The sequence below is a fragment of the Phaethon aethereus genome, assembly GCF_964289735.1.
Source record: "Phaethon aethereus genome assembly, chromosome: 7".
NCBI lineage: Eukaryota > Metazoa > Chordata > Aves > Phaethontiformes > Phaethontidae > Phaethon > Phaethon aethereus.
In genome coordinates, this window is record NC_138583.1 from 18,208,505 (window position 1) to 18,234,564 (window position 26,060).

The 26,060-nt window shown below is 44.3% G+C and overlaps 1 protein-coding gene across 15 annotated transcripts in view; it reads left to right on the forward strand.

Annotated features, from left to right (window-relative positions):
- CAMK2G (calcium/calmodulin dependent protein kinase II gamma) overlaps positions 1 to 26,060 on the forward strand; it is a gene marked incomplete at both ends in the record, with an annotated part of 117,233 nt that overhangs the window by 81,494 nt on the left and 9,679 nt on the right. For 3 of the 15 annotated variants that reach the window (XM_082002277.1, XM_082002280.1, XM_082002281.1), the window contains 5 exons: positions 214 to 297; positions 966 to 1,008; positions 10,369 to 10,409; positions 20,940 to 20,972; positions 24,848 to 24,916. In XM_082002277.1, the coding sequence (XP_081858403.1) occupies positions 214 to 297; positions 966 to 1,008; positions 10,369 to 10,409; positions 20,940 to 20,972; positions 24,848 to 24,916 (270 nt within the window). Of the gene's footprint in view, positions 1 to 213; positions 298 to 965; positions 1,009 to 10,323; positions 10,410 to 20,939; positions 20,973 to 24,847; positions 24,917 to 26,060 lie in introns of all 15 variants that reach the window. The other 12 variants (XM_082002278.1, XM_082002282.1, XM_082002283.1 and 9 more) reach the window with 7 other exon arrangements.

Here is a 26,060-nt window from a genome sequence, read left to right on the forward strand (position 1 = left end):
TCTTGGGCATAGTCCTGTAGTAGCCAGTGTTGACTTAACATGTGCTGCTGTATTGGGAAGTTCTTAAGTCATGAACCAGTTGCAGTGTTATGCAGTGGTGAGGGGCTTGGCAGTGTCAGCTTGCACGTTATAGTTGTGTGGAAGTGAAGGGAATGGCGGTTGCTGATTTGGTTTAGGGTACGTTACTGATCTTTTGGCATTCCTGTTTTTCAGCAACGATCCACTGTTGCTTCAATGATGCACAGGCAGGAGACTGTGGAGTGCTTGAGAAAGTTCAATGCTAGAAGGAAGCTAAAGGTAAGTATATGTTAGTTTACCTTAAGTTAGTTTTTAATCCTCTGAATTTGAGGCTAATGCCTTCCTAGCAACAACATTTCTTTGTACAATTAGCTCACTGATGTTAGTCAAGTACCTTACATGGGTCCAGCACAGCAGACTAAGGAAGTGCATTGAGGAGCCGGGCAGTTTCTGTCTCTGAAGCTGCAAGTTTCCCATGTTGCTTCTGCTAGATAGTCCTCCCTTCTGCTTCCTGCAAGAGAGTTGAAACAGAGCAATAGTTCTTAAATTGGGGGGTTTTTAGTTCTGATCGCGCTCTGCCTCCCAGTAATAGTGTATGGGTTGCCTGTAGCTAGAGCAAAGCCTCTGGCCTGTGCATGCAGCAGCTATTTGAAAGTTAGGAAGCAACTATGTGTCTACACATAACTCCTAGTGCCATTTTAGATTTCCTAGACTAGCCTGCCTGGTCTCTAGCTGCCACTCTAGAAAGGCAGGACTCGGAGCAGTCCCGTGTCAGGCTGTGAGGTCCAACAGCCACACATGGGAATCTTGGATACACTAGGACTTTGCAGACTGGCATTGGGATACCTCTGCTTTGGCACCTGATGCACTATGTTCTCCACGGCTCAGTCCAGCCTCTTTCGAAGTGAGTGACTCTGTCTGTTACCTCTCCTTTCTCTTCCCCACAGGGTGCAATCCTCACGACAATGCTTGTGTCTCGGAATTTTTCAGGTAAGTTCTCACTGTTCCCATCCCTTCCTTGGTTTTGTTTTGTGTGAGTGACTCAGGGGATATTTTAACCATTTTGGGGTTGAGTGGGAGGGAAGGAAACATGCTCACAGTTCATCATGGTTTAATGGTCGTTGCTTTGTCTTGGCCGGTGACCAGTGTGAAATAGGAAGTGATTTGTTTGGGGAGGAGCACATGGTGCTGTCATCTGGTACAAAACAGAAATCAAGTTAGCTGTCACACAATCCTCTCATAATATTTTGCTATCAGATTATTTTTGGGAAATTCTAGCTGGCATTTGTTAGCTTTCCTGTCTGAAGCCAGGAGTCAGGAACTCTTACTAGGTAGCGGTGATTGCTTTAGACCTGAGGCAGGGACACAGAGCGAGTAATAATATTGGTGAGTAGGGACAGGAGCTATTTGGGTATTGTATTACTTTGACTCATCAAAAATGGGTCTGAAGCATATAGCTATCAGTTTTCCTTCTTGGAGTCTCAGAAGTGATTTTCATCCTTTTAAGCTTAATAACTGGTAGTCTGGCTCCCACCCAACTGCATTACGTAGTGCACTTACTGAAAATGCAAATCTCAACATGCAAATCAGTGCTTTTTGGAAGATGACTGTCTTGGCTCAGCACATGTAGGTGATGCAGTCTTATGTGTGTTCATTTCCATTTGGGTGGAAGAACCTCTATTTGCAAGTGCTTTTGGTTTATGGGATTGTTTGCTTTCTTTGTAATTTCTTTTTTTTTCCTCTTTTAAAAAGGTCAATCATTGAATGCTTGGGTCAGATTTTATTGCACCTGACTACAGTTGCTTTCAAGTAAAAATCTGCTGTATGTATTATAAGTAATGATGAATGAAATGGAAGTGTATTAATTTCATATGGCCATTTACGAATGGTGGATACCAATACTTACATTCTGGATGATGTTACAACCAGCTTCTAATAGGAGTGAAAACCTCTGTGAAATTATCATCCCAGCATTCAAAGCGTGCATTCAAGCATACATTCTTTTGTTGAAATTAAGGTAGCATTTTTAACCTCCTGCATGGTGATTAAAAAAAAAAAAAAATTAAGTATGTGAAATCAAGCTACAATTAACTCAACAACTTCAGAATGTTTTTTCGTTGGTTCTTGCTTTCAGGTGACCCTGTGCCAATATGTCAGGAGTACTTGCAGCTAAGCAATTTCTCTTTACTGTACTTCTGATAGTTTGGCCTTAAAGAGGCAGAATAATTTTCTGCGTTCACCTGTCCCAGGATTGTGCTATGACAGGGCTTAAAAATTACACATTTTTTTTCTGAGAATGATTCTGAAATAACTGTTTGAGGAGCTGTGGCACAACGGCAGGGCTTCTGCAGGAGCGTACAAAACTTAATGCTTTCTTAGGCTTTCTGCTGGTGTGAATGGTCTTTGATCTGTTCACCTGCTAGTTTTTATTTCACTTAATTGATGATTCTGAGTAGTTAGGCTTTTAATTTTTTTTAAGCAGCAGCTTTAGATTCATTTTTAGTCTACAAATGTTGTCACTTCTAATGAAGCTGCAGAAGTGCTTGGGTAAGAAAATCTCTTGTGTCCCAGATTTTAAGTACATGAAATGCCTGAGAGAAGGGTTCTTCTTAATGGTGTGTGACCTGTACATGCACTTATTCCCTGAGCTAGTATGGAGGAGGAAAAGGCTTGCTCTGCTCATTCTTCTCTGTCTCAAGGGCTGAAGCTGCTGGATCCACTTCAGTTAACAGCTAAAGAAAAGGAAATCCTAGATGGCCCATAGTGAGTACAGAGTTCTTGGTATCGTTGAGTTTTGCTTTGAATATAAGCTGTAATTCCAGGTAATGAGACGCTCTGAAAAACTGTCCAGGACGAAACGTTGTGAATTTAGATGCAAAGTGTTTATAGCCTCTGCGCATAGTAGCTATTCCTAATTTTCTGATGTGTTTTGAAAGTGGGAAGATGGGCTACTCTTGTTTTCTTTGCTGGACTGTGTGTAATATGAGCTTGACTTTTATTATTAGTTTTTAATTTACTTAAGTTTTTAAATTGCTGTAGTTGAAATACATAAATTTGCTGGAAGTGAAAAATAAGTACATGCTAACTCAAAGTAAAAAGTTAAAGTCAATGTGGGAGCTTTGGGTAGAGCTCAGGCTTTTCTTATCATGACAGGTCACCTAACTGCACTTTAAAAGTTCTGAAATAGTACTTGTTTCTTTCCCTAAAGACCTTAAGGAGTTTTTATTTTCTCTAATTGGGTGACACTGTTTTGTGGGCCTCTAAAAGCCCCATTCCCAGCAGACAGGGGACTAGATTTATGAAGAGAGAGGCTTCTTCCTGTCTGGGGATGAGATCTTCTAAAAGCTTCTTCACAGATGTTTTGAACCAAGAGGAAGACGAAGGCTCATGTGGCTCTGGTATCAATTAATTAGGCGCGATAGTACTATCTGCAGGAAATAAGAGAAGACTTCTTTAATCCTGTTGTCGTTACTGTCTTCTCAAGCATTTTATAACATGGAGTTACTTCATTTGACAGCATGGTTTTAGCTTGTGACAAATTGTATACTTAAAGAGTCTGTAGCAGTACTCTTTCTCTTTTTTTCACATCAAAAAATCTTACTTTTTACAAAGCAAAAAAAAAAGTTTCTGTTCTTTCATGAGTAATCTGTTGGTTGCTAGGTGCCTTTTGCCCCAGGTCAGTTCCTAAAGATAAAGGAATGTGATCTGGCTCCTTTCCCCAGTTACCGTATATTGGACAATTTAATACCGGCTATTTGTGGTTCTTCTTGAAAGATTGTATCTCAGGTCAGCTGTAGGCTATTTGTTAAAAGCAGATACAGTTGCACTCCCTTCAGTCCAAGTCAGGAAACTGAGACCTGCTTATAATAAGGGGTTTGTCGCTTCTGTCCACACGCTGGTAGGTATTCACTCAGCTGCGAGAGAGAACATTGCAATCTAACCTTGCTATGGGATCTTTGGAGTCACACCAGGGTACACAGGATGATTTGGGTGCTCACTTGTGGCTTTTGATGTTCAGATGATCCAAGCGAACACAGATCTGATCTGTGTTCACTTACAGAAGTACAGTCAAGGTAAATCAATTTATTAGATCATATGCAGGAAACTCCTAAATCACTTCCTGAGAAGTAAACGTAAATTTATTACTAGGAGAAGTTGGCAGGGTTCTCAGAGATTCCGAATAGTTGCAGTGTTTAAGGGTGCCTGGACTCATTTATGTAGATAAAACTCTGTAAGTAAGCCTGCTCTAAACTGAGTGAAAGGATGGACAAAATTGGTTTTCATCTTAGAAACAGCCATCTTCACAAAGTGCTGAGAAGTGGCTTTTCTCCATAAGTTAATTGTTACGCAAGACTTACATGGACTACATGACATTCTTAGCACTGTTTCCTTGCAGCTGTTAATTTGGGGAGAAGTTGTTCATCCAGCTTTCACACTCTATGAAATTCACTTCTCGCAGTTGGTTCAGCACAAGTCCTGTGTGCTACCCTGTGTTCAAAACAGATCCCAAGGCAGACATTGCGGGTACTTAAGCCTTATGTCCGAAACCTCTATCTTTAATGGATGCTGAGCTGCTTTCTTGGGAATTGTCACTGATTGCTCAAGTCAGAGGGAGCTCTTCTGGCAGCTTGTGACAGTAGCTGGAATTCATTGTGTGTCTCTACAGATCCTTACTAACTCTCCAGTGTGAAGTTTGGGGTTTTTAACTAGGTTGGTGAGCTTGAGAGAGGCTGGAGACAGATCCAGGAAGCAGTGGTGCTTTCTAAGTAAAGAAGAGCTGAATATGCTTGTGCATGTTTGGTGTAGTCTGTACAGAGATGTTTTTGAGCTGACTTAAAGAAGAAGGAAATAATACAAATAATTAAGTGGTACTAAAATGTTTCACTGTCCTGTTATACTTGCCTTCCAGAAGTGCTTATGAAACTGAATTTTTGCTATTTTGTGTGTGTGTACATATACTTTTATACTCAGCTTAGAATTTCAGTTCTTTCCTTTAACCAAAGTAAAGTTAAAGTTGTGTGAGTAATATATTTGAAGTTTCTGCTGTGTTGTGTTATTTATATAGGTATCCATTGAGGACCAGAAATTTATATCACCTGACTCGTAGACACTAACCTCCTGGTGTGAATTCAAAGGATAAAAATATGGAGAGAAAAATTTATCATGCTGTTTCCAGAGAGCTTTGAATAAATGAGTATGAGATGACTGGGAACCACATTTCCCAAGCAGATGATGAGGTCACATTTAACAAAAAATTAAGTTGTTTTTAGGTGATGTCCCTGTATCTACTAAGTTGCTTAAGAAACAGTCAGGAGTTTCAGAGAATGGTGCTCAACTGCTACAGTGTGGACCTGCTGAAGTAGCATACTTCAGCAAGTAAACTTCCATTTTGCAGCTTCCCAGAATCGCATGGATTTCATTGCTGCATTTAAATGTTTATCACTATGGCCTGAGAGTCTAACTTACCATCAAAAGTTGCTTTAAATTATTATAATAATTCCCTTTTACTTTTTTCTTCCTCTCCCTAAAGTTCAGGAGAACTCTGTGAATGCCATTTCTTGTGGTGTTTGCCCTTCACCCCTTAATTTCTTGGTTTGTCAAGAAATGGCATTTTTGCAATACTGCAAGAGAGGTGCTCTCATATTTTTATCAACTCTTGAATTTGGGACAGACTGGGGCATTCAGGCTTGAAGTTCTAGAATGGGTGTTCAGACTGTTTCGACCCTTTAAGGCTCTGCTCCTGTTTGTGTGTCCACATATGCGTATCTGCAAAGAGAGTGTCTTTCAGGATGTGAAATTCCTGCGTTGGCGGGAAGGTGTTTGAAAACACTAATTGAAATGTCACAAACTATCAGGCTCGCTCCTGGTTTTTGGCTTTTTGTACATAGTCTTGCTGGAAAATGTTTTGGTTTCCTGAGGCTGGCAGAGGCAAAAAAGAGCAGAAGGAAATCCCCTGGCTCCCACACAATTTCTCCATTATTCACTAGTGGGAGAACTGGGAGCTCTGTGGCTCATGCCAAGAGGACATCACTGGGTTGTATATTTCAGGCTTTAGTTTTAATGAATGCTCCCTCTTTTAATCTTTCTCTGAAGACCATTGGGGCATGTCTGGGAGATGGGTGTGCATCTTCAAACACTGTCTACCCTGGAGATTTTCATAAAGCATTGGAAGCACATGCGCAGCGCTAGGCATTGGCTGCACCTGGTGAGATGGATTGGATAGGGAAGAAGGTGTCTGCTATGTGTAGAGATCCGATGGGTCCAGATCACGTAAAGGCTTGCATTGCCTAATGGTTTGGGATTCTTACCATCGTTTACACCTGGTTCTACCCTTTTCTCTCTGCTTGTTCTAAAAAGAGCGTTTTGAAATGACTGACTACTTTTCATGACCCTTTGTTTATCCTGTAGCAGTTCTGTTGAGGAGTAGAAGCCCTCGTGGAAGGCTTTTCATTGAGGGGATGATTGTTAAATGTTGCTGCTTGTCTATGGCTCAGGTATGCTTCTGGAACAGTGGTGTCATTTAGTGGGCAGAGGGAGTTAATAGCAAAGCAGGATTAAAAATAAATAAAAAACAAATTTTCAGCAAGAGAACGAGTCCACGTTGTAGGTGCTGCCGGGCAGTTATCCCATGCAAAGAGGTTGTCGTTGTATTGGTCTCTCACTTAATGCATGGTGTTCCTGTGCGACTGCTACTGCAACAAGTTCCCATAGCAAGTCACTGGAGAATCTCAGAGAAAGGGGACTGCTGAGGTGGAAACCAAAGTGAGGGTAGAGAACACAAGACAACAACCCCCCTCTATTCCGTGAAATCACTCTGCTGTGTTTAAAGGGCTGCTGCTAGAGTGGCTTGTGTCTTAAGTAGCCATCATGGCAGAGAGTTGAGCATCAGTCTTTAGTCTGATATAGTCTGCTCTATCTTGTCCCTAATAAATAGTTGTTCTTGAAGTTACACTGTGCTTGTGGGCATTGTTTGTAATGTGAGATGTGCCTCTTCGACTATATACTGACTGTCAGGTGTTTTGTGATGAGCCCCAGAACTGACATCAGGTTGACAATTAGTTAATCTGACTTTCTTTGAACTGAGAGTCTGATGATGAGAAGCTGCAACTCTTATGTCATTGAGAATTTTGTATTGGTATGATATGGATTTTAATTTTGATAATCAAGTGTCAGCAAAGTCCAAAATTCTTTGTGGTTTAAGTGCTTGTGTTTAGAAGCCAGAACTTGGATTGTCTGTTAGACTAGCATCATGAGTTAGTCAGGCTAGATAAAAGCAACCTCAGTGTTATCCCTGCATCCCAAAAAAATACTCTCTGAAAGCTTAACTGAGATGAAAAACGTAACTGAGATTTGACAGCTGGGGTCAGGGCAAACCCAGGGCAGGCTGGGCGAAAGGCTGCTCTTGATGGAAGAGGAATAGTGGAGCTGGCAGGGGAAGTGCTATCCATGGCTGTATTTGGAGTGGGTGTTTCGGTCACTCTTGGAAATTCCCTCCTCCACTGCCTCCCCTTGGCTCTGGTACATCTAGAGTGTCTGGTGTTTATTGCTGATGAGTTCAGCATTAGGGATTTGTGTTCCTGCCAGGAGCATGGTCCAGAGTCCAGGCTGTTTCCTATGGAGGCCAAAACTGAAAAATGTGAGAAGAGGGAGGGGTACATGGGGTGTGTGCAGGGGAGGCTTTTTGTGTTTCTCTCCAGAGATGAACGGAAACGTGTCCTGTTAAACCAGGAACAGAACTGTGCTTTTAAGCAGCTGTGTTAGCAGCATGTGCCTTTGTATTGCTTCATTGTAGAGGAACTTTTAACTCCACTGAGAAGAGGGAATTTAATCTCTTTAATGTGCAGAGGAAGCGGGCAGGATGGCGAAAATAAATACTAGTATCTCATGCCTGGAAAACTACAGAGCATGGGTACAAGACCATTTCCAGAAGAGTAAAGAATCTGCCTTCAAATGTCCTTGGATTTTCTCCCTTCCTGTTGTTTCTTTGCTAAGCTGCATGCTAGGTGGTGCTGCCTGTCTTCTAAAATGATTCTTGTTACAGAAAGTCTTGTCTATCACTCACTGCAGAAGGTCCTCTTGCATCCCCTTTAATTTCTGTCTCACAACATGCACAGGTTGACCTGTGGGTAAATCTGCATGCCTCCCTTATGTTTGAGGTGCCTGCAGTCGTCTTTGCGTGCGAGTGCGTTTCACGGGCTCTCCAGTTGTCCTTACAAACCATGGTACGATGCGTGAACTAAATACACCACGGGCTGAGTTTCCTTCTGCAGTGCTGGCAGGCCTGTGGGAGAACCATGTGTGTTGTGCAGAGGTACAAGCAGAGGAGGGGGCTAGACAGCCAGGCTGCACTGGGGAGCACTGGGCCAGCTGGACAATGCGGTGGGACTCTCAGCTGAATCTGCTTTAACGCAATAGAACATGGTTTTAGCTGTCTTCGGTCCACAAAGACAAATGTCAAGTTCTGGGGAAACTGCAGAAAGTGTGAAAACTTGCTTTGCAGTTTGTGTCTGGGTCATTCCCAGAACATATGGTGGTGCTGTTTCCCCGGTTTTTTTTTCTTTTCACTTCAAGGATGTCTGATTTGTGATATTTGTTAAGTTGCAGAATCCTTTACTCCTGAAGTGTTGTAAGGCCATAACAGTTTCTTGTTTTCAACAGTTGTTGTGTGAGGTGCCTTGATGTATGTGTGGTATAAATGCTGGACCCCTTTGGGACCCCATGGTCACCTTGTTCTCCTTCTCACTCACATGTGGAATCAAGCTGGTCTCCTTCATCATGCCTTGAAGATGGCAAGAACTTATCTGTTGGATTCATTCTTGCAATGCTTTAGTTTGTGTACAGTCAGCAAAGAAACTGCTGCAGGGCAGATGAGTTGCTTGGGTCAATTCCTCTGCCCACCTTCATGTCTGCACATTGGAGTACTGTCTTTTGACACATCACATTCAGAAAACCTCTGCATGAGGTTCTTCCAGGGTTCCTGGATGGTTTCTGAGAGCAGGAATCAAGACAAAATCCTAATCTAGTTTTATACTTGCATTAGGGAGTAGAATTAGGAAGACTAATTCAGAGATTGTAATAAACTTATATGGGGTGCCACCCCTTTATTATGAGGACATGCTGTAGCCGTGTGCACCAGTTCAGCCAACGTTGTCTAGTTAATCCATATCCATAGGGTCGTGTGGTAGGGAAGGCAGGGTGGAAAAAGCTTTCAACTTGAACAGTTGCTTGGATATTGCAAAAACATTTTTACCTAATGTTGCTGCTTCTAGAGAGAGATTGAGCACTCTGCATGAGTGGGTCAGCATGTTATTGGGAGTGAAGCATTTCAACAGTTATGTGACCGTTGTCTTAGGACTTGCCTTTTCTCTAGGCTTTATCTTTGCTGGAGCTAAAATCCAGGTCCCAGAGCCTTATACTTCTCAGCAGCTGCTTAGGAGAGATGTATCAGTGTGTTGGTCCAGTAGGCGTGTAGTGTTCTGTTCACAGAAGTTTAAACAACTGAATACATTATTCATGAGTAGGCAAGCTATGTTTTATGTCTGTTGAGGTTGTAGATGGAGTCTTACTGTTGACAGTCGTTGTAAACATACCACTTTGTGTAAATAGATGGAGCAGCTCCTTCCTCAGTCCCAAGTGTGCCTTCTGCCAGGCATTTGTTGTGGACTCCCTGTCTGTGCTTATCATGCTCTCGCTTTCATAGCTAGTGCTAGTTGTTAAAGTTGAGCACAGCAGAGCATCTTTATCTTTCAGTGAAGAAATTCAGCCTAGTTCCTGTCTCTTTTCTCATTCTTTTTTTTTTTTTTAACAGTTATCAGACTTATGCACTTTTCCAGTCTCTTCCTTTCAGCCATCCAGATGCTCCCCCAGAGCAACTGTGAATAGCAGTAATTAGGAGGCCTCTGTGCTATCAGTGCCCCCTTTATAAGCAAAGTCTGTTACGTGAATGGCTGCAGTTGAGGGTAAAACCTTTATCCTGTTGCAAAGATCTGGCAGATTTCTTTAGCTTTTCCCCCTATAACTGCTGACACTTCTGGATGGAATCACAGTGTGTGAGTGGAGGATTGAAATAGAGGAGCTCTAAAGTCTCATTTCAGATTTGGTCTTCCTGAGATGGTGAAAGGGAGACCATTTTTGCCTAAATAGGTGAACAATAGTTAGGATGGGTGGCCCTCTGCTATCAGGATGGATTTGATGAGAGACTCAGCCTGTTTTCCAGGTCTCTTGCTGTTAGAGAGGCATTAGCAGGGTGGTTGTCCATCTGAAGTCTCTGCAGTTTTGAGGGAAGTGGGAAGAGAGAGAGAATAGTCTCAAAACCAAAATGTGACCTACTTCTCCTGCTTCTCTCCGCAGCTGCCAAAAGCCTGCTGAACAAGAAGTCAGATGGAGTGAAGGTAAGTTCTTGCTTTCCCATTTCACTCTCTCCCATCTGAACAGAAGGCAGCCACTTCCTCTGGTCCCCATCCCCTTCCAGGTTAAAACCACAGCCCTGTCCAGTGGCTGGGCTTGTTATGTTCAGTGTATTGTTATGGAGCCCCAGGTGGGATCGTAATGTTTCCTACATGCACCTTATGCATCACACAACTGGCTAAGTGCGCTACTGTGCCACCAAGATTTCTTTTTCCCCTTTTTCTGAAGTATGGGGAGAACTGGTCAATGCTGTGGATTAGACAGACCAAGGACTTGCTCGTGTGACACACGCCTTCAACTAGGCTGTTCTGTTCAATGCAGAATGCTTCTGGGTATTAAAATTGCACAGAGCAATTGTCAGTGACTGATGATACCCAGCAGACCCCACGGAAATCTCTGTCTCCCCCCTTGAACAGATGTTGAAGGCTGAGCTGGGGAGAGAGGTGGGGAAGGAGGAGCCTCCAGATGTTCATGTCTGGACAGAATGGAGACTGAGTCTTGTGTTAGAGATCAGTCTATGTCCCTGGGGGACGGGCACTCTCCTGTTCCCTTCTGAGGGAATTATTTTTTTTTCCCCACTTCAATTTCACTCTTTATGTGCATGGTCATCATGTAGTTCTGGAGATCAAATAAGCCATTCCCAAGGCTGTACGTTGCAGGCAGTAGCCCTTTATCATCTGGTACTGGAGTAGAGATAGTTACGGGCTAGAGCACTGTCTTCCCCTAACTGTTCCAAAGGATAACTGTCCTCCACATGGGAAAATAGGGTTTGGTTTATTTGCTTGCATTTCCATTTGAAGTGCAAGCTTTTCTCTACAGCTGTTAGGCAGAGTAGTTCATCTCCTAGTTTTGCACGGTGGACAGTCTTCATTCTCCCTGTTCTGGGGAGTTGACATGCACACTGCAGGACCGGCACGCTTGTTCTCTTCTGCTGTCTTAGCCCTTGTCCGTTTTAATGAAGCTTTAATATATGTATATATTAAAGGGCTCACAATACAAGCAGGCTGATAGAAAAAGTGGTGTTTTCAGAGGAGTTGTGTTTATTTTGGGGACTGCTTGAGTAAAACCTGCATTCTTGCAGTTCTGCTGTGTTCTGCCCTAATGATACCCAAGTCTTTGGGGCTTTTTGACCAAAATGCTACATGGAACTGCTATTCTTACCCTAGGATACTTATCTTTGAAATGTGCCTGCAAGAGTGAGCTTTTGTGGTTTGCACATGCCTGCCTCTTGCACAGACATGCGTTGAACCACATGCACACTACTAGCAAGTGTGTTTGAGTTGTCGCATCTGTTGATATGGAAAACACTGCAGTAAAATCCCAGTGCAATAAGAATGGATGATCCCAAATGTTGTGAACTGAGAACCAGCAGATACTTGCTTCAAAATTCCAACATGGCAGGGGAGAAGCAACTGGAAAAGCAGCGGATAACAGTGTGTCTACATAGTTTTTGTCACCTGCCTAGAAAAAGCTGGCTTTCTTCTCAGGATTCTTGATTTCCAGCAGGCCGTCAGGGAATGCTACAACTTGGGTCAAAATCTTCCAGAAATGGACAGATGATGTGCACAGGTTTTGAGGCACAGCTCCCTGGTCGTATAGTTACAAGGAGACTTGTATGTTAGAGACTTCCAGCTCCATAGAAAGCTTCTGGTATTTGATTGAGAACATGGTGTCTTACTCTGAAGAGGGTAAAGCTAGATTTGCTTTTCTAGCTGATTTGAAGTATTCTTCAACTCTTCACAGAATATGTTGTTCCTGATCATCTATAATTGAATGCTTGTGATAAAGTGGAAGGTAGATTAGAGAACGTAGCATTCTCTGTACATGGTGAATGGGGTTGCCCTCTGGGAACCTCTTCTGTACTTCTGCATGACACTGGAGACCTGCAGTCAAGAGTCTGCGTGCAACTTCCTCGCTCCTAAGTGTTTGAGCAGTCTTGCTCTGCAGTATGAACTTGAGTGGTGTCTACAAGGGGCATCGCATGTTTTCAGCCTGGGCTGAGGACCCTCAAAAGGGTTGTTCAAGCTTTCCATTTTCCCCAAACAGCATCTATCCTGAGGTGTAGCTTTTCAGTCCTCATTTCTATAAGCTTTAAATCTGAGAAAGAAATTATATATTTCTTCTTAAAGCTGGTGTTTTCTGTAATCCTCTTGCTCAATAATGCAGACTTTTAAAAGTACAGGTTGCTTCCCTCCAGTGCTAAGTTTGGACAAGATAGAGAGCACGTAGTCATCTGTGTCTATTTGTAGTACATCCTTAACACTTTTGTTGTAGCATTTCTGTGGCTACATGCTTATCTTCTTCATTGCTCCTACTGCCTGTATGTACAGCACTGCTTCCCATTAGTCATCCCATGGAAGTGTAGCCTTTTACCACTTCCATTTGCTTATTGGAGCAGTACTGGCACACGTGGCTGCTGTGCAGCGGTCCCTGTGCTGGTCACTGTCTGGTTGGTGACCTCACCGTTGTGACCAGCCTCCTTTTCATGTGTTTCTCCTTATGCAGGAAACTTAATTTTAGCCCCCCTGATTTTTCTCATCGTAGATAGTCCTGAGAAACAACTTGTGCCACGGTGACTGATTGAGTTAAGAGCATCTGGTCTTACATTACTTGTAGCAAACTGTGATTTTTCTGCCTGCTGCCGTAGCGCAGAGCACAGATACCATGACTTGAACACCAAACAGATTTTCAGCTTTGTGGCAGCCTTTCACTCCCACTTCCTATATAAATAATTTTATATCTGATGTAGGTTTAGAACGAGCATTGCATGCCATATTTTTAACTGTAGTCTGCTGCTGACCACATACCATGTGGTTAGGCTGTTTCGCATGTTTCTTCCAGATATGGGGACTCCTGGATGGTTTGGTGGTTAGGTTTTTTGTTTGTTTGTTAAAACCTTCTTAGAAACTAATTCCTTGTGGAGATTTGAGAAAAAATATGTTTTGGTTTCTTCACTGGCTTTATCTGGTCCAGGGTGACTGTGTTCCATGAGAGTGTTGCCACAGATATCCACACAGTAGATGAGAATGGAAAGAGTATTTTTTCCACAAATTGATGATTACACTAGTATAAAAATGAATGGCTTTAAGCCCATTGAGAAAAAAACATCGCCAGTTTTCCTTAATTTATTTTCTGTTCAAGGTAACTTTCCCATCCTTTTGGCTGGTATTCAGAGCTATCTATGCTAGAATCCTGCATTATTTGACAAATACAGCAGGAATTTCTATTACATGGTATTAGGCAAATTTGGGTGAGGCCTATACATCTTAAACTTTATTCCAAAAACCTCTGTGAAAATGTGTGTTGGTGAATATCTGATGCAAGGTGCAGCATGCTGTTGCTGATTTAGCATGGATGAGACAGGAGTGATATATTACTCATACGTGGTGATACGAGCATCTAGTGTGAGTTGTGTTGAGCTGATATGTGAGAAAAAAAGCCACAATTTTTGTTTCTATAGGAATTGTCATTAGTTGTTTGAAGGACGCCCAACACACTAAAGCAGTGGGAATGAATGCATTTTACTTGCATCAGCCTATTTGGGAAGGGGGGAGGAAGCTTAAATCAGGAGGGGAGGACAGGAAGGAAACTTTTTTTTTATTCCAATATAGGTGTGTCCACACTGGGGTTATTTTGATAAATTTCCACATGTATGACCCTCTCCTCTAGCAAATGCCTTTCCAAAATCTATTTGAAGCATTCCTGCTTTCCATTTTGCACTGCTGCTTCTATTTCAAGTACTAATTCTGCTAATTGGTAGATATTTCATCAGCTTGGCACTTGAGAACTTTTCCATTATGATAAATAATGAATGATTTAAACTGCCTTGAATCTTAAATTGTCCCTGCTCACCAAACCTTTGGTAGTGCTGCACTGAATTTCTTCAGGCAGAGTTTGGATCCAAGCTGATGGAATAGCAACGAGGAAGGCCCAGGTTTTATCCCCAAGGAACATGCATTTCTGCTCTCAAATCCAGAAAGTGAGACTAGAAGATGGGTGACGAATTGCAGAGCCATGTAACATACCACATATCTTGTGGCCACCACTGTAGGTCCCAGGTATTTTTTTTAAGATTCTGAATTTATAAGCAACATTGTGCAGCTGCCATTTTAAAATTTACTTTAGAAAGTTCATGTCAAATCTTCTTGCTTTCTTATTCCCCTTTCTGCCTGAAATCTGGATTTGCCATCCACTGCAAGGTGAGGGAGGGGTTAAGGAATGGGCTGGGGCAGACTACCTGGGTGGAAATGAAGGATACTTTATGCTGAATGTCCTTTCTCTGACCTTGTCAGGGTCTGAGCTCCCTGTAGTTGGTGTTAACAGTCCTACTGATGATTTTTTTTTTTTTTTTTTTTTTTTGTCTCTGGGCAGCACTTCAGTCATGTTCCCTTTTTTTCCCAAAGGGGAATTTCCCTTCCTACTGGTGTGAGAGGATGCATGTGTTTCCAGTTCTAGCAGTGCCTGTCAGACCCATCTTGATAATCAGAATTTGTAAATGCACAAAGTGCTATTTTTAGTTAAGTATGTAATTGTAAGTATTTCAAAATTAGTTCTTCTCGAAGCTCTTTGTCAGTTTCTTCTTCTTTTCTTTCCTTTTTTTTTTCCTGAGCACTTTGGTTTGCGATTAGGGGATACAGAATGATAGCAATAATGTTTTTCAGGCCCAGTGTAACACTCCATGTAAAGAGTAACTTGTGGAGAATGCTGTGGGATGCAGGAGACTGTAACAGCATTCACATGCAACGCTCTGCAAAATTCGTTGATTTTTCTACCTTGTCTCTCTGCTGCATGCACACTGTTTTCTTTCCCAGTAACAGCTGAGCAGCTTAGCTGAAAGGAGCACTCAGTTGAAAGAGTCAAAATCCAGATTTTTGTTGTGACAAGGTTAATGTAAAACCTGCCCTTCATCTTACATAACTGCAGAGAGGCACCAAATACCATTTGTTCTGCTGTTTGTGAGGAATATTACAGTAAGTGTGTTATGCCTGGTGGGTACCAGCTTTCCCTGTCCTTTGCCCAGTAAAGAGTGTGTGGGGAAGGCAGGATGCTCTGTAAGCTGGCATGGCTGCTGAGAAGGCAGTTTGTGAAAGCGTGCCTTAGCCAAAGCAGGCACAGTAGCAAGGTGAACCAACAGGCAATCCTTAGAAAATCTGCAAGGGTCTGGAAATCTGCAAGGGTCAAATGATAGCCATGCAGTGATCAACAAGAATTAATGCTCCTATTTCTCTTTCTGGACTTTTCATGACCTTAAAGCCATACTGTTTAAAGGTTGTTACGGTGAAGCTAAGTAAGGAGAACATAAGTTCACCTGAACAGCAGAGGTTTATGCTGCACTGTTTTATGCAAGACGCTTGGAGAGTGCTTCAGATCTGTTTAAGTGCTGACATCCAGTAACACGTTCTACCCACTTTTGATGCATTTGCTTTTTTCACTGCATCGTTGTAATGCCTGGAAACTCCAACTGAGATCAAGAGTCCAGTGTGCTTAGTGCTGTAGCAATGCCTAAGCAGAAAATCCCTGCCTCTTAGCTTACAATTTAAATAGACAAGCTGACAAAGGGCAAGAGAGAAGATGGATTGACAAAGATGAAATTATTTGCTCAGCATCATACAAAAGGATTAAAGCAGAACTAGAAATAGGACTTCAAATCTGCTAGTTGAGGCTGCCTCTCACTGATCTGCTTTGAGTTCAACTTTTTTTTTGCTACCTTAAGTCTTGAGATTACTATACTTTCTATAGGAGTATGAGTTGTAGCAAGCACGGTATTTTAACATACATACACTGTCAGTATCAAACTGGGGGAGAACAGCATGTAGAAGACAAAAACGCAAGAAGTTTTTGTAAAAAGATATCCATCTTAAATGCCCAGAACTGTGAATGGGACCTTACCTGGAATTACTCTACTTCCTATAGCATCTCCTAGTTTGTGTTGTATTTTCTATAGGTGGTTGGAATGATTTACACTTACCATTTCTAGTATTGCTGCTGTGCTGAAGGGACAGTTATTCTTCAGGTTGTCTTCTGTCACCTGCTGACTTCTGTTTATTGTTACCTAAAGCAAGAGTCTTCCTTAAGTTTCATTGTAGAGAATTTTCTCCTGTTTTGAGATGAACACCTGAATTTCACCCAAATACAGAAATAGAACTTTAACAAACATTTATCCCTGGGTTTGAGAGGAAAATGTTGTCCGTACTGCTTTGGGAGAATGTGTTGTCACTCAGTTGTAGGCAAATCCTTAAAGTGATCAGTGAGGTACTTCACCATTTCTCTGCCTTTAACAATTTTTTGCATTCCCTAGGACATCTGGGAATGTGTAAGAAATCAGGAAAGGAAGGCAAGAGACCAGCATGGCTGAGTGGAGACCTGATGGGCAAACTAAAAGGCAAGAAGGAAATGCACAGGCCGTAGAAGCAGAGACAGGTATCCTGGGATGAGTACAGGGACGCTGCCTGCTTGTGTAGGGATGAGGTCAGCAGGGCCAAGGCACGGCTGGAGCTGAATTTGGCAAAGGATGCAAAGAAAAATAAGGGCTTCTATAGGTATGTTAGCCAGAAAAGGAAGGTCAAAGAAAGTGTACCCCCTTTGATAAGCAAGACTGGCAAACTGCTAACAAAGGACAAGGAGAAGGCTGAAGTACTCAACGTCTTTTTTGCCTCAGTCTTCACTGGCAGTGCAGTGTCTCTTCCCACGCCTCTCGAGGGGATGGACTGGAGGACCAAAGTCCCTCCCACTGTAAGAGAAGATCAGGTTTAAGACCACCTGAGGAACCTGAACATGCAGAAGTCTATGGGATCCAATGAGATCCATCCCAGAGTCCTGAGGGAATTGACTGATGTAGTTGCCAAGCCATTCCCCATGATATTTGAAAAGTCTTGGCAGTCAGGTGAAGTCCCTGGAAACTGGAAAAAGGGAAACATTGCACCCATTTTTAAAAAAGGTAGCAAGGAGGACCCTGGCAACTACTGACCCGTCAGCCTCACCTCTGTGCCTGGGAAGATCATGGAACGGATTCTCCTAGAAGCTATGCTAAGGCACATGGAGGGCAGGGAGGTGATTTGAGACAGCCACCAAGTCCTGCCTGGCCAACCTAGTGGCCTTCTATGATGGAGTGACCACATCAGTGGATAAGGGAGGAGCGACTGATGTCATCTATCTGGACTTCTGTAAGGCCTTTGACATGGTGTCGTCATCCCCCGTGTCGTGTGTGTCGTCCCCCCCCCCCCCCAAATCCTTCCCTCTAAATTGGAGAGATACGGATTTGATGGGTGGACTGTTGGGTGGATGAGGAATTGGTTAGATGGCCATATCCAGAGGGTAATGGTCAATGGCTCAATGTCCAGATGGAGATCGGTAATGAGTGGTGTCCTTCAGGGGTCCATATTGGGACCAGTACTCTTTAACATCTTCATCAATGACATAGACAGTGGGATCAAGTGCACCCTCAGGAATTTTGCAGATGACACCAAGCTGAGTGGTGCAGTTGACACGCCTGAGGGATGGGATGCCATCTGGAGGGACCTGGACAAGCTTGAGGAATGAGCCCATGTGAACCTCATGAGGTTTAACAAGGCCAAGTGAAGGGTCCTGCACCTGGGTCAGGGCAACCCCTGGTATGAGTACAGGCTGGGGGATGAAGGGATCGAGAGTAGCCCTGCTGGGAGAGGACTTGGAGGTACTGGTGAATGAAAAGCTGGACATGATCCGGCAATGTGCACTCGCAGCCCAGAAGGCCAACCGTATCCTGGGCTGCATCCAAAGCAGCGTGGCCAGCAGGTCGAGGGAGATGATTCTGCCCCTCTGCTCTGCTCTGTGAGACCCCACCTGGAGCCCTGTGTCCAGCTCTGGAGTCCTCAGCACAGGAAAGATGTGGACCTGTTGGAGAGGGTCCAGAGGAGGATAATAAAAATGATCAGAGGGTTGGAAGACCTCTCCTGTGAAGGGTTGTTCAGCCTGGAGAAGAGAAGGTTCAGGGGAGACCTTATTGCAGCCTTTCAGTACTTAAAGAGGTCCTGTAAGAAAGAAGGGGACAGACTTTTTAGCAGGGCCTGTAGCCATAGGACAAGGGGTAATTTACTTAGGGTAAAGGTATTTAGAGGTGTAGCTGTGTCATGGAAGGGAAAGAGAATTCTGTCTGTAACTAAACTTCTGTTATCTTACTTACTTTGCAAAGTTGCAGTCACAAGAAGAACAAAAAGTTTTGCTGATTCAGCTAGTCACCTTGGGAAGGTGACAGATAGCTCTGATGAAGGTGTTAGAGGGGGGATTGGGAGACTGATCTAGTTTTAGTAATTTCCTTGTGGATGTTTTGACTTAGTAAGTTGTGATGCTTTAGCACTTGCTGCTGGTGCCTCATGTTGGCATTATCCAACCTGTCTTGAATTTTGAGTTGCAATAGTACTTTCATGCTCAGGTCTTAACACACGCCTCACTCCCCACCCTTTTTATAATGTCTAGCTAGGTTTTCTTCCCCCTGTTATTATAGTAGCCAGTAATAATGTGCATTCTAGGATTTCTACAACACATCATGCCATGTTAATAGACCAATGCTGTTTTAAATTTAGATTGTACTTCAATTATATTATGATCTGCTGAGTGTTCTGTTTCCTCCTGTGTCAGTGTTACTTGTGCCTCTAATATAGGAGGGTGATTGTTTTCTATATGGCTTGATTGACTCTCCTTTCATATTGAACCTTTTGCTTGTCTCTTAACATCTTTTGCCTCTTTTCTTGTTTCTGTAACTCATTGGAAATCTGTATGAAATTCAAATGAGACTCTCTTCCTTAAAGATAAGTTTCCCTGCAGTATCTGTATAGCCTCTGTCTGCTGCAACTTACAGAATGCGTTAAAAATAAAACATTTTGGAGCAGTTTCTCAGCTGGTGTGAATTTCCACTTCTCTCAGTTAAAAATTCCCTCTTGTGACTGGGTACAAGGATTCCTCTAGGTTGTTGATGGTCCAAGCATTATATTCATGCACGGGTAGTACACCCTATTTTAGCTCTAGTTTGAGGAGAATCCTGTGGAGAAGCTAAATTGTCCCAAAAGAAGATGAGAGGAATCACAAGTTTGTAACCCAGGCAGTGATAAGCCCTATGTTGTATTTCCATGAAGTGGAAGGTTTGTGAGCCAAATGCTGAACAGATCAGTGTTCAGAGTCTGTCCGTACTGGAATTAAAGATCAGATGAGGCAGAAGCTTTGCGAGTTTGAATCTCTTCATGCAGTGGCTGCGTGATTCTGGACTGTATGGTGTGATGAGGAACGTGGTTCTGGGTATAAGGTGAACATGGGCACTTCTGCTCTCAAAGACATGCCAGTCTGTATGTGTGCCTGAGCTCTGATGTGAGGGTAGCAGGGACAAAGGCAATATTCAAGGAGAAAGCTGTGAAGGCTCAGTAAGTGCATGAAATGGGGAGGTACAACTCCATGGCCTGTACTGAGTTCAAGGGCTGCTCCAGAGGTGGGCCACGGTAGTATGTAGGAGTCCAGAGCTACATAGCTGAGTCCTTGCCATCATGGTTTTTGGCTGGGACGTGCTGTCCTATACTACTCTGTGAGCTAGACTCTGTAGTAAGCAGCAGAGAAATAGCCTAGATAGTACCAAAGGAGAAGGGCAGGTGGAAAATGTATGCAGAGACAGCAGGCGGAAGGGGTAGCATTGCTATGCTGAAAGACCTGCTAGGCTCAGCTTAGACAGGATGACACTAAGAGTTTAGTGAAAGAGCAGAGAAATGCATGCTGAGCCTTGTTTACTGGAGAGTGCAGTTTGCTGTGAAGGTGTCTTTAAGGCTGAATATGCCTTTGAACAAGAGTAGAGTCCAAGAAGGTTGGGTAGCGTTTGAGCATTGCTCTCTGTTTGTTCTCCTCCCAGTATCTGAGAGCACAAGGTGTTCTGGCTGTTGAGTGCCTTTTTGTCTCTCTTGCTTTTCCTCTGTCTGAGCATGGGTGCACCTTGCCTCTCCAGTCAGCCCCAATTTCTGTGTGAGGGAGCCTTTCTCCTCCCCATGCTACGCAGAGAAGTTCCCTTGTCTGTCTTTAGCCCTTGGGTATGCCCCTCCCATTGTGCCCTCCTCCCTACCCTCTGCTTCCTCCAAATGCGAACTCCCGGGGGTTTTCTGCCTACCTCTTCAGTGTGGCTGGGGAAGCTGCAGAGTTTTCTGAGGTGGGAGAGCACACAGAGGCACCCCCTTGCATCCCACATCTTGTGCGTATATAGTCCTCTCTTTTCCTCTCCTTATACCAAGGTGTGGGGCACCTGTGTTCTGACCTCAATGTTTGAGTGGATGGGGATGTTCAACCCTGCCCCTTCCCCCAGTGTGTAGTCATGTTCTTTAATGGCGGCTTCTCTCTGCACCTTCTCGCGTGTCTGTGCCTTTCTGCTGCTGCTTATGCCTGCCCCTCGGGGAGCGTTATGGCAGGGGGGCCCTCGCTGGCACACTGATGTGTGAATAGTTTCTGTGCTTTTCTTCTCATCTCCTCTCTTCCCTTCTCTTTCCCTCTCTCAATGGTGTGTCCAGAAAAGGAAGTCGAGCTCCAGTGTGCATTTGATGGTGAGCACCTCCCGTAAGCTGCCTGCGATTCGTGCGTCCGCCATTCTCATGCCATGCACGCTCGGCTTGTGCTCATCACCCTACATAGCATGTCTGTGCAGGGGGGCGGTGGCGGGGGGGTCATTGTGCACTGAAAGGTCCATGTCCTCACTAAAAGGGCCCTGTGATCATCTGGCCCCCGGCCAGTCATACAGTTCCCATTTTGTGCAGAAAATCAACTGCTGGCAATGCAGTTTGACCTTGCTGGCTCTGAGCGTGAAACGAAAAAAGGCAGTGGTTCCCCTGGGCTCAGCAGAGCAGCTGCGTGCCTTGCCTGGACATGGGGCTTTGTCATTCTGTTGCAGAAGTGCCAAAAAGAGGAGCAGGTGCTTTGCCTGGTGTTGGTGCCGTCACCCTTGGTGGGAGCCCTGCAGTGTAGAGCAAACTGAGAGTCGCTCCAAAGGTGGCAGAGACTGATGGGGCTCCACTGTTCAGATGAAATGTGTGGGCATAGCACCACCGGGCAGCTCAGAGCTGCCGGTCACTTCTTTTTTTAGCATACTTACTGGAAAGGTTTGTCAGAGCCTTTATAATCTAAAACTTCCTTTTGTTCTGATCTCGTTTATGTATCCCAGCATGACCAAATACGCAGTAACTGCCTTCCCTGTCCTGTTCATTTCCTTTTTTCATCCATCCAGATGTTTGACATCAGTAGAATTTGTCAAAAAAGTAGTCAAATCCACTCTCAAGGGAGCAAAGAGAAAATTGGCCAGTGCCATATTGTAAGGAGTCGTACACAGCCCGTTAGATGATGCCTTTGTCTCTGACACTGAGAGACGAGCAGTAACTAAATTACCAAAATTAGTTATTGCATTAGCTCCTTTACACAGAAAAAGAACAGAAAATATTTCTCCCCTGCTGCAGGTAGAAACAGGAATGTTATAGTACTGAGAAAACAGAATAATTTGTTGCTACATTGCTGTCTGGAAGATATTTCTCCTCGTCCTCCTTCAATGACAGCTTAAAACTATGTAAACACAAGAAAGTAATCCCAAAGTACTGCTTGGAAAATCTGATGCAAGGGACTGACTCTTCACCAGCCCTGCCTTTATGAAACTCAGGGCAGGAGTTCGTTTTGCCTTTCTTGCCCTTCTTCTCTGCCCACTGCCAGCAATACTTAATTTCCCTCTGCATGTTTTAAAGCGGCTGGGATATGTAAACTGTGTCAGTGTCAGCCTCGGAGAACATGGAAGCAGTGAAGGTGGCTAAACAACCAGAGACAGCCCATGTGTTGGTACTTACTTTCTTGGAGCTGGCTAGAAATGCCTGACCCTAGCGATATGATCACTGGTCTGTTTTCTTTCTCTTGCACCCTCTGTGTTGTTTGTGCCTGTCTGTCTGTCTCTTGTCTAGCTCAGGAAGCGCTGCCAACTGCTGTGCCAAAACTAATCGTGTTACATAGATTTTATGAAGGGCCTGGCACCTTTTTAGATGAATTGGCATCTTTTAACTTGGAGTGTACCGCTGTGAATTACCAAGGGTCGTAGCCTGCCCGGTGACTGATGTGGGCTGGCGGCAGGAGGGGCAGGAGCTGGCTGTGCCACCCGGGGCTCTGGGAAGGGCAGGCCAGTCTTTTCCAAGGAAGGGCAGTTGGTTAGGTGGCCCCAAGACACGAGGGTGTGCGAGAAGCTCAGTATGTCAGATACCTCCATCTGAGAAAGAGCTGCGAAAAATGCTTAGGCTAAGTCTTCTGCCTCCTTGGGACTCTGTCCTGGAGTAAAATGCTATGTGATTCTGGACTAGCAAACATGATGCTTGGTCTTCAGCCCGCTGGCTGGGGAAGAGTATGATGGACGAACTGGGTGTTCAGTGCAGCCTGGAGGGTAGGCTGTGTGCTATGGGTGTGCGTGGTTTTGCACTTCGTAAGGTGCCGTCCCACACCTAACAAGCTCCTGTCAACTCTTTTTCAGAACAGTGGCTTCCTGGATGTTGGTGGGTTTTTTCCCATTTAGCCTCAGTTGTAAAACCTTCTAAAAAATCAGAAGTATTTTTTTTTATAGCTTTTTTCATGCTACCTTTATCTTCCTGGTGGACTAAAAAAAAACGGGCTGTGCTGTTCTCACTGGAAGAGGTTTGGAAGATAGACTCTGCATTAAGATCACTGTTTCTGAAGAAGTATGGGAACCTCAGTGCTGCGTGGAGGGGTGAACCCAGGCCTTGCCAGAAGTTTGGTTGTGTATATGCCACAGAAGAGCTTGGGATTTGCTTTTTCAGGTTGATCTGCTCCTCTCTTAAATCCATGGCGGCCTGTCCTCTCCTCTGCCATCAGGCTGGAAATACATGCAGGAAGTGAAGCTCTTGGAAGGCCACAGTCTTAGGACTATGTGGGGATGTATAGGAAGAGGCAGTAAACAGTAATTCATGAATTGTTTATCCTTTCTTAGCTTTGGGGATGAGTATGTCATATGCTTTTGTTTCCCCATGGACTTTTAAAGAATTCATTCTTTCCTCTCTCTTCTACTTCCTCCCCTCTCTACCTGTCCCATCTTCCTCTTCGGTTTCTCCTCTCTCCCTCTCCAAAAGGGATAGCTAAGCCAAGGCATTCTGCTTGTGAAGAAAATCTGAGGCATTAGTAGCTGTGTGTGAAGTCTCAACCTCAGAGGGTCTGCCTCTGGTTGATTTAATTAAACCTTTGGCAGATGTTTTCCAGCTCAGTATGACTTCTGTATTCTCAGTGGTGATTACTGGGTGATGAGGGCCTGATGTTTTGCAGTGAGGAGTGGGATGGAGAGCAGCTGCAATGAAGTCACACTGCTGTGAGCTCCCATGATACCCCAAGCTGTAAACCAAGGAGTTTGAGGCTCCTGCAGTGCTGATTTTGACATTGCTGCTGGTGTCTGGCAGCAAGAGAGCTATATACCTGGTGTGGGGGTTACACGGCAGTGTAACTGTGAGCCTAATTCTCCAACAACTGACTGGATTTATGGACTGGGAACTATATACTAGTGGACACAGGCTTGTCTTCCTACAAACATAGACTTTGCTCGTGACTGACGTAACTGACATATATGATTCAATGGGACATTTCTTAGAAGCAAGCTGGTGACTGCCTCTCTGTTGTGCTGTGTGAATGCAGGAAATGGAGATTTTATTCTTCTGCCACAGCTACAAGAGAGACTGAAGAAGGGACAGATGAAAAACTACTGGGCACCATCCAGAAGACTTGCTACTTGGGGAACTACATGGCCTCTTCCTTGCGTCCCACCCCCATCCCTTTCCACATTTTGGTCCTGAAGTCTCTTTGTTCAGGTCGCAGCAGGGACACAACACACCATACGTCACCTTTTCTCCACCTTTTCTAGGGCTACTTTTTACTGGTGCTGCTTTTTCTTGCATCAGTGGATTCCCTGGAACCCTCAGCATCATCACATATCTAGGACTGTTCCTGCACACTTTGGGACTCCTCAGACACAACTCCCATTTGTCCCCTGGTTGAGACTACACCACGACTATTGTGTGTGTGTCTCACTTCTGTAGTCTCTTTCTCTCAGGACTGATGCCATTCTTCTTCACAAAATATTTTTGTTGATGCTCATTGCAGGATTCTCACAATCCCTTTGGGCTGCTGCCTTTTTCCCTTCTGTTTTCCTTCCTTATAGCTCTAGCAGTCCATGCACAGTTGGGTTTTGGTACATCCCTTACAACATCTGTTGCCTCTGAGGGAAGGATAATGTCCAGGGACCTGGGCAGCACTCCTCCTTCCTTCCTCTTCTTGGTGATCGAGCCTGTGGGGAGGGGAGGGTCTGAGGAGATGATTGGGGTTGAAGCAATACTGTCATTTTCTTGCTGCCTCTGCTGCCCAGTAGAGGAACTAAAACTATGTTTTTCTGTCTCAGCCACAGAGCAACAACAAAACCAGTATAGTAAGCACTGCAAAAGAAACACCCCCAGTGCAGACGTCCATGGTATCTTCCCCAACTGCTATTTTTTTTCCTGTTTGGTTTAATTTTGATTCTGTTCTCGCCCCTTCTCTCCTCCCCCCTGATCCTGAGTGCTGCTTGTGCTGCTCTGTTTCAGCTTGTGTTTTGGCTTCGTTCTGTCTGTGTCCCTGTGCTGCTGTGGTGCCTGATCACAGCCTCACAGGCTTCGGGGTGGGGGTGCTGAGCAGAGCTCCGGTTGGATGTGGGGTTCGCAGCTTGCCTGGACTTCCCCTTGTGCCATCCCTGTATAGTTCTGTGTGTCCCGTTCGACTGTTCCTGCTGGCTTTGGGGAGGCTGGTTTGGAAGAAGAGAGTGGCCAGCTCCATCCACTCTCCAACATCCAGGAAATGGAGGATGGACTTCAGGACACCACAGAAGAAAGGGCAGGCAAAGGGTTTTTAGAGGAACCCGTTGATGGCCCATTTGGCCTGCTCGGTTGTGTGGTTGATCCTCTGCAGCTCACTGACTCGCTGGGCTAGCATTTTCTGTCTGGGCTGTGCGTAGTGGGCTTCATAGGGTGCCCTGTGCCTACTACGCTTAACGGCACAGCTCGGTGTGGTCTGCCTCAGTATGCTTGGAAGATCAGGCAGCGGTGCAGTGGGTGACGGCAGATGGATGAGTGTACATCACTGCACCATCACAGTTCCTGGTGCCCTCACTGAGCCACCCTGCGAGAGTGACAGCAGTGGGAGGAGATGGTGCGGGATCCTGAAGTCTTGTCCCAGTAGCGAAGGGATGAGTGCAGGAGCCGTTTAGCACATGTAGTAGGCCTGGTAGCTGCTCTTCGTTGTGTGTCTCTGGAGAGTTGGATTTGGCATTTTTTTGGGGGTGGGAGGGTGGGATTTGATGTTTTTGTTGTTTGTTGTAGGGCAAAGGGTTCTTGGGACACTTCATAATTTTCTGTTCTCCTTGTCCTGACTTTGTCCGTTATGGTTTTGATACTGAGGAAGCCTTTCTAAATTACTAATTATTATTGTTGTACTGAAATCAGATCACATTTTAGAGACTTTCAGAAAAATGAGCCTTTTTTCACAGCCCAGTTCCCTTAGCATCTCCTCTCTGAGAGGCATTGAGGTGGTCTGGCTTATCGCCTTTTTATTATGGAAATTATGAATGTCCCTTTTTTACG